General features: G+C 43.3%; 1 protein-coding gene across 1 annotated transcript in view; it reads right to left on the bottom strand.

Annotated features, from left to right (window-relative positions):
• Positions 1-11,460, bottom strand: part of LOC311150483 (MAM and LDL-receptor class A domain-containing protein 1) — a gene marked incomplete at its 5' end in the record, with an annotated part of 50,784 nt that extends 39,324 nt beyond the window's left edge. The window contains 8 exons of the mRNA XM_084187981.1: positions 327-495; positions 659-786; positions 1,098-1,232; positions 1,503-1,643; positions 1,831-1,921; positions 4,035-4,303; positions 4,400-4,649; positions 10,672-11,460. Of these exons, the coding sequence (XP_084044107.1) occupies positions 327-495; positions 659-786; positions 1,098-1,232; positions 1,503-1,643; positions 1,831-1,921; positions 4,035-4,303; positions 4,400-4,649; positions 10,672-11,460 (1,972 nt within the window). The remainder of the gene's footprint in view (positions 1-326; positions 496-658; positions 787-1,097; positions 1,233-1,502; positions 1,644-1,830; positions 1,922-4,034; positions 4,304-4,399; positions 4,650-10,671) is intronic.
• Positions 11,461-18,916: the final 7,456 nt, after the last annotated feature.

Genomic DNA, 18,916 nt, shown 5'->3' with positions numbered 1-18,916 from the left:
TCATCTCATGAAGTTTTCTTATCTTCTAATCTTCACTGTTACAGCCTTGTGTTATTGCTTCCTTCATATTGCTCCTTTATGAAGCTGAACCCTCCCTGCAACTCATTCGTAATGCCAATCAGACATAAGAAAATCCTCTTGGAATTCTTCCGCAATTCCAGGAGACTTCAGGCTAAACTAGGAGAGGTTGGCAAACCTATGTATCTCTAACCTGGTCCCATATCTGTTAGTGCTGTCTTGCCAACCATATGATTTGGCAAGATAGCACAAACAGATCTGGGACCAGGTTAATGTATTTCCTAGTAAGCCTCTTCTCTGTGCCTCACCATTTTCAAAGGTGCAGTCCATAGGGGTGGCTGGAGAGGTGGTGGGTACTGTGGTAGGTGCTGAAGTGGTAGGGATCAGCTCTGCACAGGTCAGGTTTATCCTAATGTGGATGTCATCCAGGGCTATGCCTCCATCTTCGCTGTTTGGGCGCTTGGTAACAAATATGATCTGCAACAAAACACATGGTCCAACAATATCTGTTGAATACTCACTTGCTGCCTGACCGGCTGGCTAGCTCACTCACTGTACTGGTATTAAACCTCCCACAGTATATTGGTTGACCGCTGTCTTATTGGTTGACCGCTGTCTTATTGGTTGACCGTTGTCTGACCTGGTGTGGTCCTGTAGCGTTGTAGTCCACCATGGCCTGATACCAGATTGGGTCGAGATTACCAAATCTGCTCCATATCGACCGTAGAACACCTGTCTCATTCACATACACTGTCAGCTCCAGCTTGTCTGGGGGAAACAAACACCAAATACACACTTTTTGGTGTGTATGACACCAGTAGGTCCTATAGCGGCATGGTATGCATGCACAGGAGGCTGCTGAGGGGAGAATGGCTCATAATAATGGCTGGAACGTAGCAAACGGAATGGCATCATACACCTGGAAACCACGAGTTTGAGGTATTTGATACCATTCCACTGACTCCGCTCCAGTCATTACCACGTGCCCGTTCTCCCCAATTAAGGTGCCACCAACCTCCTGTTTTGCATCATAGCCTTCACCATTTACAGCCATATCAGAGCCAGTTTAGGCTACTTACCCATGGTTCCCCACATGCTCATGAAGTACCAGAACTCTATACATGCATTCTCTACCGCCTCCATAGGTTCACTCTGCAGATGGGTAATCTCTAGTCCAGAGGAAAAGCTATCTGACAAGAAGATGATGTAGTGTCCTGGAGGGTAGAGCCACAACAAACAGCACAATTAAAGTCATTTCCTTTAGACAATGAAAACCAAACCGGGAAAACTCTGTGCCCTGGGTATAAACTTCAGCAGGCTAACACTGTTTTGTGGAACAGGGCCGACCAGGGCTCAAACCCAATTGGTCACACAGGCTTGAAGACTTGTTTTAGCTCCCCAAGCCTACAGTGAGCTAATACAGTCTTGTGGCACAGACAGAGTTGACCTAGGATCAAATCCCTTCAGTCACACAGGCAGCCTACCCTGGTCAGAGTTGGTGGTGTGGTCCACTGTCGGAGCGAAGCGTCCTCCACTGGACCCTGACCACCATTCCCAGTCCACTCCTGACTCAGCTGGGGGACTGTTCAGCCAGCCACAGTAGTCCATCTCAAAGTCACAGAACCCTGCAGAACACACACACGGATGGATGCATGCATGCATACACACGCACGGATGTATGAATGTATGCATGCACACAAGAACACACACAGTGAGAATAGATTTCAGAGCCTTTCTGTAACCTTTCTGTTTTTTGTTTGTATTTTTTTTACATTAACATCCCACTGGTCATCTCTTAATTGACGCACTCACCTTGTTGTGGACATGGCCCATTAAAAAGGGTGAGGTCATCAATGGCAATGTCCCCCTCACGGCCATCCCCAGCCACAGCCTCAAAGATGACCTGTCAATCAGGAAACACATTGCCATAATCTTAGTGAGTCTATCTATGAACTGTCTGTGTTTGATTGTATTACAATACGTACAGGGTCCATGCTTCATAAATGTAAGTTAGTGGGAATGTAGATTACAGGGTACAGTAAACAGTAGCCATATGAGGAAGGTGTCCTCAGCTGAATCCCAGAGTAGAAGTCATACTATATCTAGGGTTTGTCTGAAATGGCACTCTATTCCCTATATAGTGCACCAATGTAGGGCTCTGGTCAAGAGTAGTGCACTATTTAGGGATAGGGTGCCAATAGGATGCCATTTTAATACGCAGTCTGGATATCGCCAAGTACTCTCATTCTTACTCTCTGTGTGTGCTAGGAGACTTTTACTGGTCTACTGAAGGGTTGAAGTGCACAACCTGACTGCAGACTGCACTTCAGCACTCACTAGACTGTTTGCACAAAACTTATCTGATTATGTTGAGGGTATATTTCCGTTTTCAGATTACCCAAAGATTATAATCGCAGACCATGGTAGACTTTGTGACAAACTCAACCATGTACGTGCCAGCTGTTTCATCTCTAGCACAGAAAGGGAAGATGCCTATTTTCTTTATCTCGTCATTGGTAGATGATTTTATGACGCTCATTCAGATGTTTAATGGCTTATATGTAGTATAACACTGTGTATCAGTGTGGATCTACTTTTTAGTGTTAACGTATGACCAAAATGTGTGTTTGGCTTTTACAGGCAAACACCACAGTTGGGGTCAATGTGATTTCAATTCAGTAGTGTAGTAATAGTCAAGGGTTGGGCGGATAACTTGAAAATGTTTACCTGTTACTGATTACAGTTATATGAAAAATTAAGTAATCAGTAACATCATCCTTTGGATTACTCAAAATTAGTAATGTCATCTGATTACTTTTGGATTACTTTCACTTCAAACCCCAGGCATATTTTAACTACAACTAAAATATACTATAGTAACATGACTACATGACTATTTCCAATTTGGGGACTAGTGTGAAAGCATACAGATGCTATAATTCACCTTCTATTTTATATTGTGAGACCATACACAGGGCTCAATACAAACTTTTTCTTAACGTTTTCAGTTGGTGGCAAAAGCCAACGAATTTGGTCATGCGCGGTCAGGCAATAGAACAAATGAGCAGTCTAATGATCTTATCTAAACCCATTCAAATTACTTAATTCTAATAGACTACTAAAATAGTATGATTCAAGAAATGTATTGTTTAGATTAATTAGCATGTCCAAGCAGGAATGCATGATTCAAAATACTTTGATGTGCAACCTTAACCAGTGATTGTCATAAAATTTGGGTTGGACAATAAGCCTACAATTCTAAATAGGGTTCTAGAATTCGCGGTTTGAAATGTTGCGCAATTAGAAAGCATTTTCTTTCCAGCTACTCAGAGACAGAGTGAAAGTGAGCTGTAAATACACTACAAAGCAGCAACTCTTTAGAGTCCAGACAACTTTCTGATTGACCAGTGGGCCTGTTGTAAATGGTTTGGTAGCCTTACCTATTGATTCAATCAATTGGAATAGAAAATAAGCCATGAGCCCTTGATGGGCGATCAGCAGGACAATAGAATCTTGCCGAGTTGAGGGCATGTGAAAAGTCTTGAGGGTACACAAAATTACAGCAGTGCTGAAGAAGTGTTATCAAATGTTCCTATTGATATTAGATGAAGTATTCCTAAATGTAATTAGCTGGTTTTAAGAATGTAACTGTAATCCCGATGAAACATTTTTTAAAGTCATCCGGGCTGATTACAGTTAATTCATTTTTGTAATTGGATTACTTAATCTCCATTACATATAATCCGTTACTACCCAACCCTGGTAATAGTAGTAGTAGTAGTAGTAGTAATAGCGGTATTATTAGTAGTAGTAGTAGTAGTAGTAGTAGTAGTAGTAGTAGTAGTAGTAGTAGTAGTAGCAGCAGTAGTAGTAGTAGTAGCAGTAGAAGTAGTAGCAGCAGTAGTAGTAGTAGCAGCAGTAGTAGTAGTAGTATTACTAATAGTATTAGTAGCAGTAGTAGTAGTAGTAGTAGCAGCAGTAAAAGCAGTACCAGTGCCAGCAGTGTCTGCATGTACCTGGTAAGGTGTATCAGGGCTGAGGACCGTAGTTCGGCCGTGTCTCCAGTGATCTCCCTGGTCTCCAGTCCTGCTCCACAGTAGAGTCTGGGTCCTGGAGCCTCGAAAGGGCTGCAGGTAGATGTTGAGCTCCCCTGAGGCCCTGCCCTCCATGTGGTACCAAAACATCCAGCACTCTCCACTGTGAGGGGTGGCCTCGTTCACCCCAGTCATCATACGCCCCCTGCTACCCACAGGGTGGTTCCACAGCTGGGCACTCAGGTAGTATCCTGAGCAAAAACACACCATCATATACAGGATGAGTGTGTGCGTGTGCGTGTGTGTGGGTACGAGTGCCTGCGTGCGTACGTGTGTGTCTCTCTCACCCAGTTCAGTACCCAGAGTGTGATCCTGCGCTGGGCTGGAGGTGTTGGCCCCCAGGGCCCCGGTGGTTCTGTTCCAGGTGAAGTCTCCAGACATCTCCCCCTGCAGGCCACACAGGGACCCCTGGAAGGTGCACTCTCTCTCAGCCGGACAGAAGCCATTCACACTGCTGCTGCTGTTGCTGCTGTGCACTACCACGTCGTCTATGACAATGCTACCCTTCTTACCACCCACCACAGCCTCCAATATGAACTGAAAAATACACATGCTCTGTGGTCAAAATACAAGACAATACATTGAAAAATACAGATGGTATATGGTCAAAATGTATAGAAATTTACAAATGTTGTAAAGCGTGTTTGTGTACCGCAATCCTGCTAACAAACTTGATGTACACCACACAACTCTTCCTGATTGTTTCAGTATAGGAGAATATGCTACACATGAGGTATGCTATATATGATGTATAACCAGCTGTAACAGTGGAAGTGGAACAGGTAGTGAGTGTACAGATGTCGGATCTTAACTTGATCACTCTTTTGTCGTGGATAATTTTCCTGCTGGATCAGGAAATTCAAATGAGCCTTCTGATTCGTTGAAAATGAGCAGTTCTCTTTCTATCCATGCGGGGGCAGTCGAGTCATTGGGATCAGACCTGCTATCAAAATAATATTCTCTCTCGCGCGCTCAAACGCTAGGCCTAGGACCTATTACTGCAACATTAACATTTACAAAAATGTATCTGAAATGCAACCATATACATCAACAACCGTTGTTTTATATACAGTAGCTTAATAACACAAGATAGATATTGGTCTCCACTAGGCTACGAAATGACTGCGTGGCCAAGCACACCTCCAACTCAATCATCAAGTTTGCAGACGACACAACAGTAGTAGGATTGATTAACAACAACGACGAGACCGCCTACAGGGAGGAGGTGAGGGCTCTGGGAGTGTGGTGCCAGGAAAATATAACCTCTCACTCAACATCAACAAAACAAAGGAGATGATCGTGGACTTCAGGAAACAGCAGAGGGTGTACCCCCCCATCCACATCGACGGGACCGCAGTAGAGAAGGTGAAAAGCTTCAAGTTCCTTGGCGTACACATCACCGACAAACTGAAATGTTCCACCCACGCAGACAGTGTGGTGAAGAAAGCGCAACAGAGCCTCTTCAACCTCAGAAGGCTGAAGAATTTCGGCTTAGCACCTAAAACCCTCACAAACTTTTACAGATGCACAATTGAGAGCATCCTGTCGGGCTGTATCACCGCCTGGTATGGCAACTGCACTGCCCACAACCGCAGGGCTCTCCAGAGGGTGGTGCGGTCTGCCGAACGCATTACCGGGGGCAAACTACCCGCCCTCCAAGACACATACAGCACCCGATGTCACAGGAAGGCCAAAAAGATCATCAAGGACATCAACCACCTGAGCCACTGCCTGTTCACCCCGCTATCATCCAGAAGGCGAGGTCAGTACAGGGGCATCAAAGCTGAGAATGAAAAACAGCTTCTATCTCAAGGCCATCAGACTGTTAAATAGCCATCACTAGCACATTAGAGGCTGCTGCTGCCTATTGAAATCAGTGGCCATTTTAAGAAATGGAACATTAGTCACTTTAATAATGTTTACATATCTTGCACTACTCATCTCATATGTATATACTGCATTTACATTTGAGTCATTTAGCAGACGCTCTTATCCAGAGCGACTTTACAGTTAGTGAGTGCATACATTTTCATACTGGCCCCCGTGGGAATCGAACCCACAACCCTGGTATTGCAAGCGCCATGCTCAACCAACTGAGCTACACGGGGCCTATTCTATAATAATCTACTATCTTAGTCCATGCCGCTCTGTAATTGCTTGTCTATATACAGTGGGGAGAACAAGTATTTGATACACTGCCGATTTTGCAGGTTTTCCTACTTACAAAGCATGTAGAGGTCTGTAATGTTTATCATAGGTACAATTCAACTGCGAGAGACGGAATCTAAAACATACATCCAGAAAATCACATTGTATGACTTTTAAAGTAATTTATTTGCATTTTATTGCATGACATAAGTATTTGATACATCAGAAAAGCAGAACTTAATATTTGGTACAGAAACATTTGTTTGCAATTACAGAGATCATACGTTTCCTATAGGTCTTGACCAGGTTTGCACACACTGCAGCAGGGATTTTGGCCCACTCCTCCATACAGACCTTCTCCAGATCCTTCAGGTTTCGGGACTGACCCACGACCCATCTTCAATGCTCTTACTGAGGAAAAGAGGTTGTTGGCCAAGATCTCGCGATACATGGCCCCATCCATCCTCCTCTCAATACGGTGCAGTCGTCCTGTCCCCTTTGCAGAAAAGCATCCCCAAAGAATTGTTTCCACTTCCATGCTTCACGGTTGGGATGGTGTTCTTGGGGTTGTACTCATCCTTCTTCTTCCTCCAAACACGGCGAGTGGAGTTTAGACCAAAAAGCTCTATTTTTGTCTCATCAGACCACATGACCTTCTCCCATTCCTCCTCTGGATCATCCAGAAGGTCATTGGCAAACTTCAGACGGGCCTGGACATGCACTGGCTTGAGGAGGGGGACCTTGCGTGTGCTGCAGGATTTTAATCCATGATGGTGTAGTGTGTTACTAATGGTTTTCTTTGAGACTGTGGTCCCAGCTCTCTTCAGGTCATTGACCAGGTCCTGCCGTGTAGTTCTGGGCTGATCCCTCCACCTTCCTCATGATCATTGATGCCCCACGAGGTGAGATCTTGCATGGAGCCCCAGACCGAGGGTGACTGACCGTCATCTTGAACTTCTTCCATTTTCTAATAATTGCACCAACAATTGTTGCCTTCTCACCAAGCTGCTTGCCTATTGTCCTGTAGCCCATCCCAGCCTTGTGCAGGTCTACAATTTTATCCCTGATGACGTTACACAGCTCTCTGGTCTTGGCCATTGTGGAGAGGTTGGAGTCTGTTTGATTGAGTGTGTGGACAGGTATCTTATATACAGGTAACGAGTTCAAACAGGTGCAGTTAATACAGGTAATGAGTGGAGAACAGGAGGGCTTCTTAAACAAAAACTAACAGGTCTGTGAGAGCCGGAATTCTTACTGGTTGGTAGGTGATCAAATACTTATGTCATGCAATAAAATGCAAATTAATAACTTAAAAATCATACAATGTGATTTTCTGGATTTTTGTTTTAGATTCCATCTCTCACAGTTGAAGTGTACCTGTGATAAAAATTACAGACCTCTACATGCTTTGTAAGTAGGAAAACCTGCAAAATCGGCAGTGTATCAAATACTTGTTCTCCCCACTGTATGTACAGTGAGGGGAAAAAGTATTTGATCCCCTGCTCATTTTGTACGTTTGCCCACTGACAAAGACATGATCAGTCTATAATTTTAATGGTAGGTTTATTTGAACAGTGAGAGACAGAATAACAACCAAAAAAATCCAGAAAAACGCATGTCAAAAATATTATAAATTGATTAGCATTTTAATTAGGGAAATAAGTATTTGACCCCCTCTCAATCAGAAAGATTTCTGGCTCCCAGGTGTCTTTTATACAGGTAATGAGCTGAGATTAGGGGCACACTCTTAAAGGGAGTGCTCCTAATCTCAGTTTGTTACCTGTATAAAAGACACCTGTCCACAGAAGCAATCAATCAATCAGATTCCAAACTCTCCACCATGGCCAAGACCAAAGAGCTCTCCAAGGATGTCAGGGACAAGATTGTAGACCTACACAAGGCTGGAATGGGCTACAAGACCATCGCCAAGCAGCTTGGTGAGAAGGTGACAACAGTTGGTGCGATTATTCGCAAATGGAAGAAACACAAAATAACTGTCAATCTCCCTCGGCCTGGGGCTCCATGCAAGATCTCACCTCGTGGAGTTGCAATGATCATGAGAACGGTGAGGAATCAGCCCAGAACTACACGGGAGGATCTTGTCAATGATCTCAAGGCAGCTGGGACCATAGTCACCAAGAAAACAATTGGTAACACACTACGCCGTGAAGGACTGAAATCCTGCAGCGCCCGCAAGTTCCCCCTGCTCAAGAAAGCACATATACAGGCCCGTCTGATGTTTGCCAATGAACATCTGAATGATTCAGAGGAGAACTGGGTGAAAGTGTTGTGGTCAGATGAGACCAAAATCGAGCTCTTTGGGATCAACTCAACTCGCCGTGTTTGGAGGAGGAAGAATGCTGCCTATGACCCCAAGAACACCATCCCCACCGTCAAACATGGAGGTGCAAACATTATGCTTTGGGGGTGTTTTTCTGCTAAGGGGACAGGACAACTTCACCGCATCAAAGGGACGATGGACGGGGCCATGTACCGTCAAATCTTGGGTGAGAACCTCCTTCCCTCAGCCAGGGCATTGAAAATGGGTCGTAGATGGGTATTCCAGCATGACAATGACCCAAAACACACGTCCAAGGCAACAAAGGAGTGGCTCAAGAAGAAGCACATTAAGTTGCTGGAGTGGCCTAGCCAGGCTCCTGACCTTAATCCCATAGAAAATCTGTGGAGGGAGCTGAAGGTTCGAGTTGCCAAACGTCAGCCTCGAAACCTTAATGACTTGGAGAAGATCTGCAAAGAGGAGTGGGACAAAATCCCTCCTGAGATGTGTGCAAACCTGGTGGCCAACTACAAGAAACGTCTGACCTCTGTGATTGCCAACAAGGGTTTTGCCACCAAGTACTAAGTCATGTTTTGCAGAGGGGTCAAATACGTATTTCCCTCATTAAAATGCAAATCAATTTATAACATTTTTGACATGCGTTTTTCTGGATTTTTTTGTTGTTTTTCTGTCTCTCACTGTTCAAATAAACCTACCATTAAAATTATAGACTGATCATGTCTTTGTCAGTGGGCAAACGTACAAAATCAGCAGGGGATCAAATACTTTTTTCCCTCACTGTATATATTCTTAAATCCCATTCCTTACTTGTTTTGTGTGTATTGGGTATATGTTGTGAAATTGTTAGATATTACTTGTTAGATATTACTGCACTGTCGTAGCTAGAAGCACAAGCATTTCGCTACACCCGCAATAACATCTGCTAAACACGTGTATGTGACAAATACAATTTGATTTGATTTGATTTATATATACACTAGATGATTTATAGGAGTGCTGTGCTGAAGCCGCCGCACCTCCATCTTGGCACTCCCTCAACATGTAAAACATTTTTTGGGAAGCTATAGAAATGCATTTATTATTAATGTATACATTCGTTTTTGCCACATTTATTCTATTACAGACACCTTAATGCATAGTTTTAAATTATATTATGTGAGCTAAACATTAAAATAAAAAATGAAAGAATATATGCATTTTCTTTCCTTAAAATATAATTTTTAGAGATTACTAATGTTACTGTCCCCACTACAACAGAAAAGTACTTAAATACATGTAACTTTGTCCTTGAACATGTTTAGTGAAATACCATTTATTCCTATGGAGCACTGCTCCTACTGGGGAGTGCCAATACATAGCATCAGCAATCCAGGATTTATATACATTATTGATTAAAACCCATGCCCACTCTGGTATATGTGTGCCGGGTCAGCGGCTGTAACCACTGGATCGCCAAGGGAACCTGCAGTCTAAGTTATTGTAGAGGCTTACCTAGAAAGACTCACACCTGTAATTGCTGCCAAAGGTGATTATAACATGTATTGACTCAGGGGTGTGAATACTTATGCAAATTAGATATTTCTGTATGTTGTGTAGATGGGTGAGAAAAAATCTATTTAATCCATTTTGAATTCAGGCTGTAACACAACAAAATGTGGATTAAGTCAAGGGGTATGAATACATTCTGAAGGCACTGTATCTGCACATATGTGACGTAGTACGCAATTCTCTGGGAACACTTTTGGCTCGTGAGTGCTACTTTCAGAACTACTGGCAAAAAAGTATACAAAAGTACAGAAGAATCTCTTTAATGTTTAACTATTTTTTTTCTCTGAAAAATATATTATTTTATCAATTAAATAATGTTGCCTATTGCATTTACAACACAACAGTACAACAACAAATCAAAATACCCCAAAAATAACTTGAAACATATGTTTTAAATGCAATATATTTTTATTACTATTCTAAAGAAATTAAATTACAAACAGAAAATGGAAGTCTTCAAAGGTGACAGTCTCCATGTGATCTCATTTGGAGATGTAATATCTGCAGCTTTTATTCAATATCACTTGGTTTAAGAAGTAGTCCTCAGTCTTAATTGACACAAACCTCAGTGAGCCCAGACTGTGTGTAGCAGGGCTTCTCGGTTGCCTCGTAGTTGGATGCCTCAGCATTGTCAGATACAACTTTGGCTAGCTTGGTGTCGAATGGGTTCAATGCCACCTGGATGGCAGGCTCAGAGTCAGGCACAAGGAAGTTATCTGGGATGCTAGGCAGAGGCGGCTCACACTCTCTCAGGCTGACAGCACTCTTTCCAGGTCTCTTTTCCGACTCAGATTTGTCCTTAGTGGAGATGAACTCCTTTGACTTCTGCAACTCTTTTGCAGAATCGTCAGAAATGGGGGCACACTGTGGTGTGGATGATGCTTGTTTCAAACCAAACCGTGACGAGATGCTCTCCCGAACTCTGGATGCCAGTGTCTGTGGTTCAGCGGTGGCTGGTTCCCTTTTCTTCAACCTGGCAGTGGCAATAGCATCAGATCGCCTTCTAGCCTCCTTGGAGATTCTCACAGCATCATAGAGAACCACTATTACGATGAAGCCATAGAAAACAAGCCCCAAAATCAGGTTCACCTTCACAAGTGGCTCGGAGTAAGAAGGGTCAGTCAATATGTTGACTCTGGGTTTGATCTTCAGGGTGCTCTTCTGAGCTTTTGGAGCTGGAGCCTGAAGATTTTCTTTGAAGACGTTGTTGTCACCTTGCAATGCTTTTTGCTTGTAAGCCTGTAGATAAGGAATACGTTTCTCCACAATCATCTGTGGGACTTTAGCTTTACCTGGGAAAGTATCATCTTTCATCCTCTGAAGTTGTTCCAGCATCTGGTCCACTTGCACCATTTTGGTCAATTTTGCAACATTGGGGATGTCCTGAACAGGGTGGTCCTTCACTGGCATCAAAGGCCTGTGCTCTGGAACAGAAATCAGGGGCTCTACAAGCTCCGAGGGCTCTTTAGAATTTTTTGAGGAATATCCTTTTGTCAACTGGCCCACGTTACCTGGAGAAGAATCGTCTTTCACCCGTAAACTCTCAAGTTGTTCCAGCAATGACTTAAAATTGGTCTCTTTTGTAGCATCATGGTTGTTCTGAACAGAGTGGTCCTTCACTGGCATCAACGGCTTGTGCTCTGGAACAGAAATCAGGTGCAGGGACTCTACAAAGTCCGGGGGGTCTTTGACATTTTTTGAGGAATATCCTTTTGTCGACTGGCCCACGTTACCTGGAGAAGAATCGTCTTTCACTCGTAAACTCTCAAGTTGTTCCAGCAATGACTTAAAATTGGTCTCTTTTGTAGCATCAGGGTTGTTCTGAACAGAGTGGTCCTTCACTGGCATCAACGGCTTGTGCTCTGGAACAGAAATCAGGGGCTCTTCAAAGTCCGGGGGGTCTTTGACATTTTTTGAGGAATATCCTTTTGTCAACTGGCCCACATTACCTGGAGAAGAATAGTCTTTCACCCGTAAACTATCAACTTGTTCTTTTGTAGCATCAGGGTTGTTCAGAATAGGGTGGTCCTTCACTGGCATCAAAGTCTTGTGCTCTGAAGACACCAACACATTTGCAGCAACAGGCGAAAGGAGACAGAAAATAACAGCCAACAATAACATCTTCATGTTGCACAGCCCACCCTTCTGGGAGAGCTGTGCCATTTTGATTAAAGAAATCGTCTTTCAAAAGTAGGCAGTACAAATTACAAGTCAAACTACTAGTTGGCTAGCTGTGCTTTGTAAAAGTGAATTGGGTTTACTGTTCACTGTCAAACATACACAAGATATGGACCCAACATGATGTAATAGAAGAATCTGATTATAACATCACGTGTTCCAGAATGTTGTAACCTGCTCCTCATTGTATTCATTAATTCAGATAATTCATTAATTCATCTCTTTGGATACATTTGGCAATTAGTTTGACGCGCAGTCCCTGTCCCTAAACTGCTTTCTCCTACGACTTTGGCAAATGCCCCCGTGACCTACAGCTCCTCATATACTACCAGGTCATGGTAGTATCTACACTGGTGCTGGTGCTTGCGATGACCCAGCTAATTATGAGCTTTCTGACCCAGGGAGTGAGACACTTTTTGGCCTTCCTCATGGCCCGCACTGCCCCCCTGGAAACCAAATGTTTAAAGACATGGTACTTTGGTGACTAAGAAAGTATTTTTTAAACCTCTCAGTTTGGGCTGGATGCTTCAATGGATAGCCTACACCGCTTCCAGCTGCCCCAGGGCGGCAATTCTAAATATTAAATATTAATTCAAATCCTGCTGCAGGATTATAATCCTCCTGCGACGAAAGGGGTCAAATTAAGATCCGACATACTGTACGTACCTGTAGTTGGGTGTCAGTGGTGAAGGTGAGGTCTGTAAAGCGCCATTTGTTCCCCTGAGTCCCATGTCTCATCCACACAACAGTCTCTGGCTCTCTGGCTGACTTGGTGAGGAACCTCACTGAGCCTGGAGGAGAACCAGATAAGGGTCATGTCTGTTCAACTGTGACAATAGGCACCATTTGGTCTGTTTTCAATTCAATTGTATCTTTATTGGGAACGAAAAAATACAAAAATGGTCTTTCACAAATAATTAAATCAAAGATATTGAATTTGGCTATCAGTGCCGCCTAAAAAAACATCTTACCAATATCACTGCCGTATATGCGATACCAGAAGCTAACACAGATGACTGTGCCTGCTGGCTGAGGGTAGCTGATGAGTCTGGCTGTTGATGAGGGGTCCAGTTGACTGGTGGCGTTAATGGACATGAAATAACCTGGTAATGCAAGCACATGGATGCACATGCACACACGCACACACGCACACACACACACACACGGTTGAGAACGATCTTGTACTCTAACCAGGTTTTCATCCAACCTTTTTATGCGAGTAAAGTATGGATACAAAATTAAACGACAGTCCTGATAGAAACAACAAATGTTTTGGTAAATTTTCCAAATGTCGAAAAAACTCATTTTCTAGGCAAGGTGGGATCTTTTTGTTTCAGTAAAATTAATTATGCGAGCAATGGCGGTGGTAACGCATTTATGCAGACATATTGATATAATAACCATCATATCGAAGTAAACATGGCGTCACGCTATGATGCTGCATGTTGTGTGGTCTTCCCACTACGACTCGGGAAAGCATGCAGTTTATTAGACTTCAGATTAAATACATTATTATGAACTTCACAGGGTGATGAAATTGATGCTCCTTTCCAATAAATATTGAGGGTCTTATTCTGGTGACATGATGATCGACGCTTGGCTGCCATTTGACAAATAAAAATATTCTCGCTCTAGTCCATAATAATAGACTAGCCTACCAGCACTGTATCCAAGCTGTTGGCCAGAGCGCACGTGCCAAAACCAGATTGGGCACAATTTTTGCGACAAAACCATCTTTAGAGTTGAAAATGCAATGGAACCCCAATTAACGTGTATTTTTTTAATTCGGTAAATGGGAATTTAATCGCGAAAGTTATTTTATGTGCACTACGTCATCACGCACAGCATTTAATCCGTAACAAGTCAATTTGATGGAAAAATGCACATATTGTTTTTATGCAGGTATTACAATATTTGCATGAAAATCTGTCTGCAATTGGATGGAAACCTAGTTTCTGATTACAATGTGAAATGTAATCTACAGAAACATACACTACATGACCAAAAGTATGTGGACACCTGCTCGTCAAACATCTCATTCCAAAATCATGGGCATTAATATGGAGTTGGTCGCCCGTTTGCTGCTACAACAGCCTCCACTCTTCTGGGAAGACTTTCCACTAGATGTTGGGACATTGCTGCGGGGACTTGCTTCCATTCAGCCACAAGAGCATTAGTGAAGTCGGACACTGATGTTGGGCGATTAGGCCTGGCTCGCAGTCGGCGTTCCAATTCATCCCAAAGGTGTTCGATAGGGTTGAGGTCAGGGCTCTGTGCAGGCCAATCAAGTTCTTCCACACCGATCTCGACAAACCATTTCTGTATGGATCTCACTTTGTGCACTGGGGCATTGTCATTCTGAAACAAGAAAGGGCCTTCCCCAAACTGTTGCCACAAAGTTGGAAACACAGAATCGTCTAGAATGTCATTGTACGCTGTAGCGTTAAGATTTCCCTTCACTGGAACTAACAAGCCTGAACCATGAAAAACAGCCCCAGACTATTATTCCTCCTCCACCAAACTTTACAGTTGGCACTATGCATTGGGGCAGGTAGCGTTCACCTGGCATCCGCCAAACCCAGATTCGTCCGTCGGACTGCCAGATGGTGAAGCGTGATTCATCACTCTAGAGGACGCTTTTCCACTGCTCCAGAGTCCAAATGCGGTGAGCTTTACACCACTCCAGCCGACGCTTGGCATTGTGCATGGTGATCTTAGGCTTGTGTGCGGCTACTCGGCCATGGAAAGCCTAACAGTTCTTGTGCTGATGTTGCTTCCAGAGGCAGTTTGGAACTTGGTAGTGAGTGTTGCAACCGAGGACAGATTATTTTTATGCACTATGCGTTTCAGCACTCGGCGGTCCCGTTCTGTGAGCTTGTGTGGCCAACCACTTTGCGGCTGAGCCGTTGTTGCTCCTAGACGTTTCCACTTCACAATAACAGCATTTACAGTTGACCGGGGCAGCTCTAGCAGGGCAGAAATTTGACGAACTGACTTGTTGGAAAGGTGGCATCCTATGACGGTGCCACGTTGAAAGTCACTGAGCTCTTCAGTAAGGCCATTCTACTGCCAATGTTTGTCTATGGAGATTGCATGGCGGTGTGCTCGATTTTATACACGGGTGTAGCTGAAATAGCCAAATACACTAATTCGAAGGGGTTTCCACATACTTTTGTATATGTAGTGTAGACAATATCCAATACATACAAAATCAAATAAACAAAACACACATCTAGAGAATAATCCTGTTTATATTTCCTGACTAAAACACCTCTCCTTCCATCTCTCCATCTAGTTTGTGGTTTAGCAAACACTTGATTTACCAGTGCCAGTAGTGTGGTCTATTCCGCTTGCTCTTTTCCACAGGAGGGAAACAGTGTGGTCTGGGTACCTTTAAACATAACCAGGAATAATGTTAGCTTAAGGATGATGATGATGATGATGATGATGATGAGTATGATGATGAGAATGAGGATTGGAGATTAAATTGATTCTCATTATGGTTGTTATTGTTATTATCATTACCAGGCACAGGTGTCCTTCTCAAAGTCACAGGTGAGGAGTTGGGAGCCTGCAGGTATTTCCCCCTCCCCACAGCTCTCAAAGCTGATATCATCCAGCATGATATCCCGAGCTCCAATGGATGAGGGGTTCACAGAAAACTCCAGCTAAGGGGAGAGAAAGAGAGAGAGACAAAGACAGAGACAGAGAGCGAGTGAGTGAGAGAGAAAGAGTGTGCATGCACGAGTATGAGTGTGTGTGTGTGTGTGTGTGTGTGTGTGTGTGTGTGTTTCCAATGCCAACCTTGAAACCTCCTGGTTGATTACCGATGAAGGCCGTAGCATTCTCCCATCCTTTAGTCTGCTGTGGCTTGTAGATCTGCAGTAATTCTGTGCTCAAAGTGTTTCTGATCATCTTCAGATACATCCGAGAGGATGCACTAATGTCATTATAGAGGTGGTACCAGAAGCTGAAAATATCACAGCATCCTTAGTACAACAAGAGGCTTGGACCTCTTAGTGTAATGGTTAAGGTGTAATGGCTAAGGCCAATTACCTCTGATTGCATCTGGCTAAGAACCCACAAACAAAAGTCTAAACTCTTTCTTGATATCATAGTAAATTAGCTCTAGCTACCACATTGAAAAGCATTTGTTTGTATTATAGTAAAAAGCTGTTTCAATACACCATCAGGTTATTAAAGACTTAAGAAGACACAAAACAAACTTATTCCCAGATGAAAAACTATGACTTTACTACCTCACTATCTCTCCCTCCTTCTCTTTTTGTTACGCAATGATTAAGACATCTGTGCCATAAATCAAAGGGAAACACTGACTAGTACGACATTTCTCCTTACCTTATCTGGCATCCCAAAGCCATTGGTTTGTCAACGGAATGCTCCAACACGGCCCTGACAAAGTGTGTTGCTGAGTCTCCTTCCACATGCATAACATGACCTGGGACACATAAACACACACATCAACCAGGCAGCACAGATACTGTACAAATATGCACAAGGACAAGACAGCAGTCATAACAATGGAGCTATGTGACCATTCTAATCACTAGGGCTGGGTTTCCCAAAAGCAACGTAGCACTAAGATCATCTTTCGTCCATTTAGTTTCAATGGGGTTAAGATGATCTTAGTGTGTGTGAGTGTATTGAGACATATACCCCAGGGTGATCCCGTGGTGTGGTCCTGTCCAGGTATCAGGCTGATGTTAGCCATCTCCAGACTCCAGCGGTACACTCCCACACTGCTGTCGTTCCATCCACAGGAGTGGCGCTCAAAATCACAAGACCCTGAGAGGGGACACCAGGGTCATATTCATTAAGCACCAAACAGAAGAAAACAGGCGGAAACAGGGATGGACTACCTGAACTTGTCCAATAGAAACACTTGTTGTTTTATTTATTGTTATTGAAAAGCGCTTTGCTACGGTGTGCCCTAATGAATATGATGCGCTAGAGAAACACTAAGACTAAATCTAAAGGGATAGAAAGTATTTGATTATTAGTGTTAAGGATACAGGTATCCCATGTTGGCTGTCTTCCTCACAGAGACGTATGAAACGGCACTATGACAACTAGGCTGGTGCTGTTCTACTGCAGCCGGACCAGAGTGGAGTGGACCATCCTGTCTGTTATTTTTCGTGGAAATTTAACAAATGTCAAACTAACTATTCAACCATTGAACAAGAAGCTCTAGCTTTGTTGTTAGCTCTGCAGTAGTTCAAAGTCTATGTTGGTTCCAGTGCACTACCAGTGATAGTGTACTGACCATAACCCCTTAGTTTTTCTCCACCGTATGTACAACCAGAACAAACGCCTTATGCATTGGGCACTTGTTGTGCAAAATTATAAAGTAAAATAAAAAGGGTTCGGATAATGTGATGGCAGATGCTTTGTCTCGTATTTAGAGATATAGGATTTATTTTTTATCCCGTGAGGATGCCTTTGCTCTTTGAATTTGTTTTGTGTTGTAATAGTACTTGAGTCGCAAACCATTGTTGGTTTGCTCTTTTAAGGGTGGGAGTGTTACGGATATAGGTATCCTGTATGTGTATTTGTTTTTCCTCTCCTTCTGCCCTAATCACAGGTGTCCCGTGTTTTCTTGATTGGTGGTCGTTGGTGTGTCCCACCTGTCCGACATCCGTTCGTCTGCTGATTGCTGAGGTGGACCAATCAGTGGACACTCCTCCGTATTGCACCACCTGTTTCTGGTTTTCATTACCATATCACACATCCCCTGGTTTTAAAAACCCAGTGAGTTGTGTTTTCTGACCAATACTCTTTTTTGTTGTGAGTATGTATACTGTGGTGTCTTGTTTTTGTGTACTCACTCCTTTGCTGTTTAGTCCATATTGTACCTATGTTGTTTGTTTGTGCCTGGGGAAAAGGGGGGTTTAGCAAGTCGCCCTTGGGCATACACTACCCGTAGGAAAACCTTGTCTAAACACACTAGTTAGACCTGATCGGACCACCCACTGTATTTTTGTACGGTTAGCAGTAAGCTTAGCAGTTCTTGGGGCAGGCAAGATCAGTTTAGGGGTTTTGACTTTGTTTCAATCCTTGGGTCCAGCTCAGCCCCTTTTCCCCAAACTGTTTACCGTGTGTTTATAATAAACATTTGTGTTTGACGGTAGCTTATGGTTGTCGTATTTTTGTTCTCACTGTTCCTTGTCAATATTCTAATTTGCATGAGTTAAGTTACGGGTTTCTTTTCCATCCACCCTAGACTTTTAAAGCCACGGGGTTCGTAACAATTAGACAGAATGGTGTGTTTTTTTTTATCAAAGGAAGAAACAACTGGTTCCCACAGCCTCTGTCGGCCATTTTGAACGTGAAGAAAGAAGAGTTGAACAGAGAGGAGAGAATGATACCTCTCTAGAGCTGAAGAGTATGCAGAGAATTCGGAGGAGGATTTCAGATTGACGTACCACAGAACTCCTCATCGGAACCATCGTCACAGTCGTCCTTGAAATCACAGACATCATCACCGGGGACACATTTGCCTGACGCACACAGGAAGTCTCCCTCAGGACAACAGGAAACTAGGATAAAAAAGACTGAAAAATAAAAATTCCTATTAGAGGAGTTCCTGGACTTCATGGATCTGATCATTGTA

Source organism: Coregonus lavaretus, assembly GCF_964263955.1.
Source record: "Coregonus lavaretus genome assembly, chromosome: 23".
Classification (NCBI taxonomy): domain Eukaryota; kingdom Metazoa; phylum Chordata; class Actinopteri; order Salmoniformes; family Salmonidae; genus Coregonus; species Coregonus lavaretus.
Note: the sequence above shows the minus strand (reverse complement) of the source record. Positions and strands in the feature narration are given on the sequence as shown.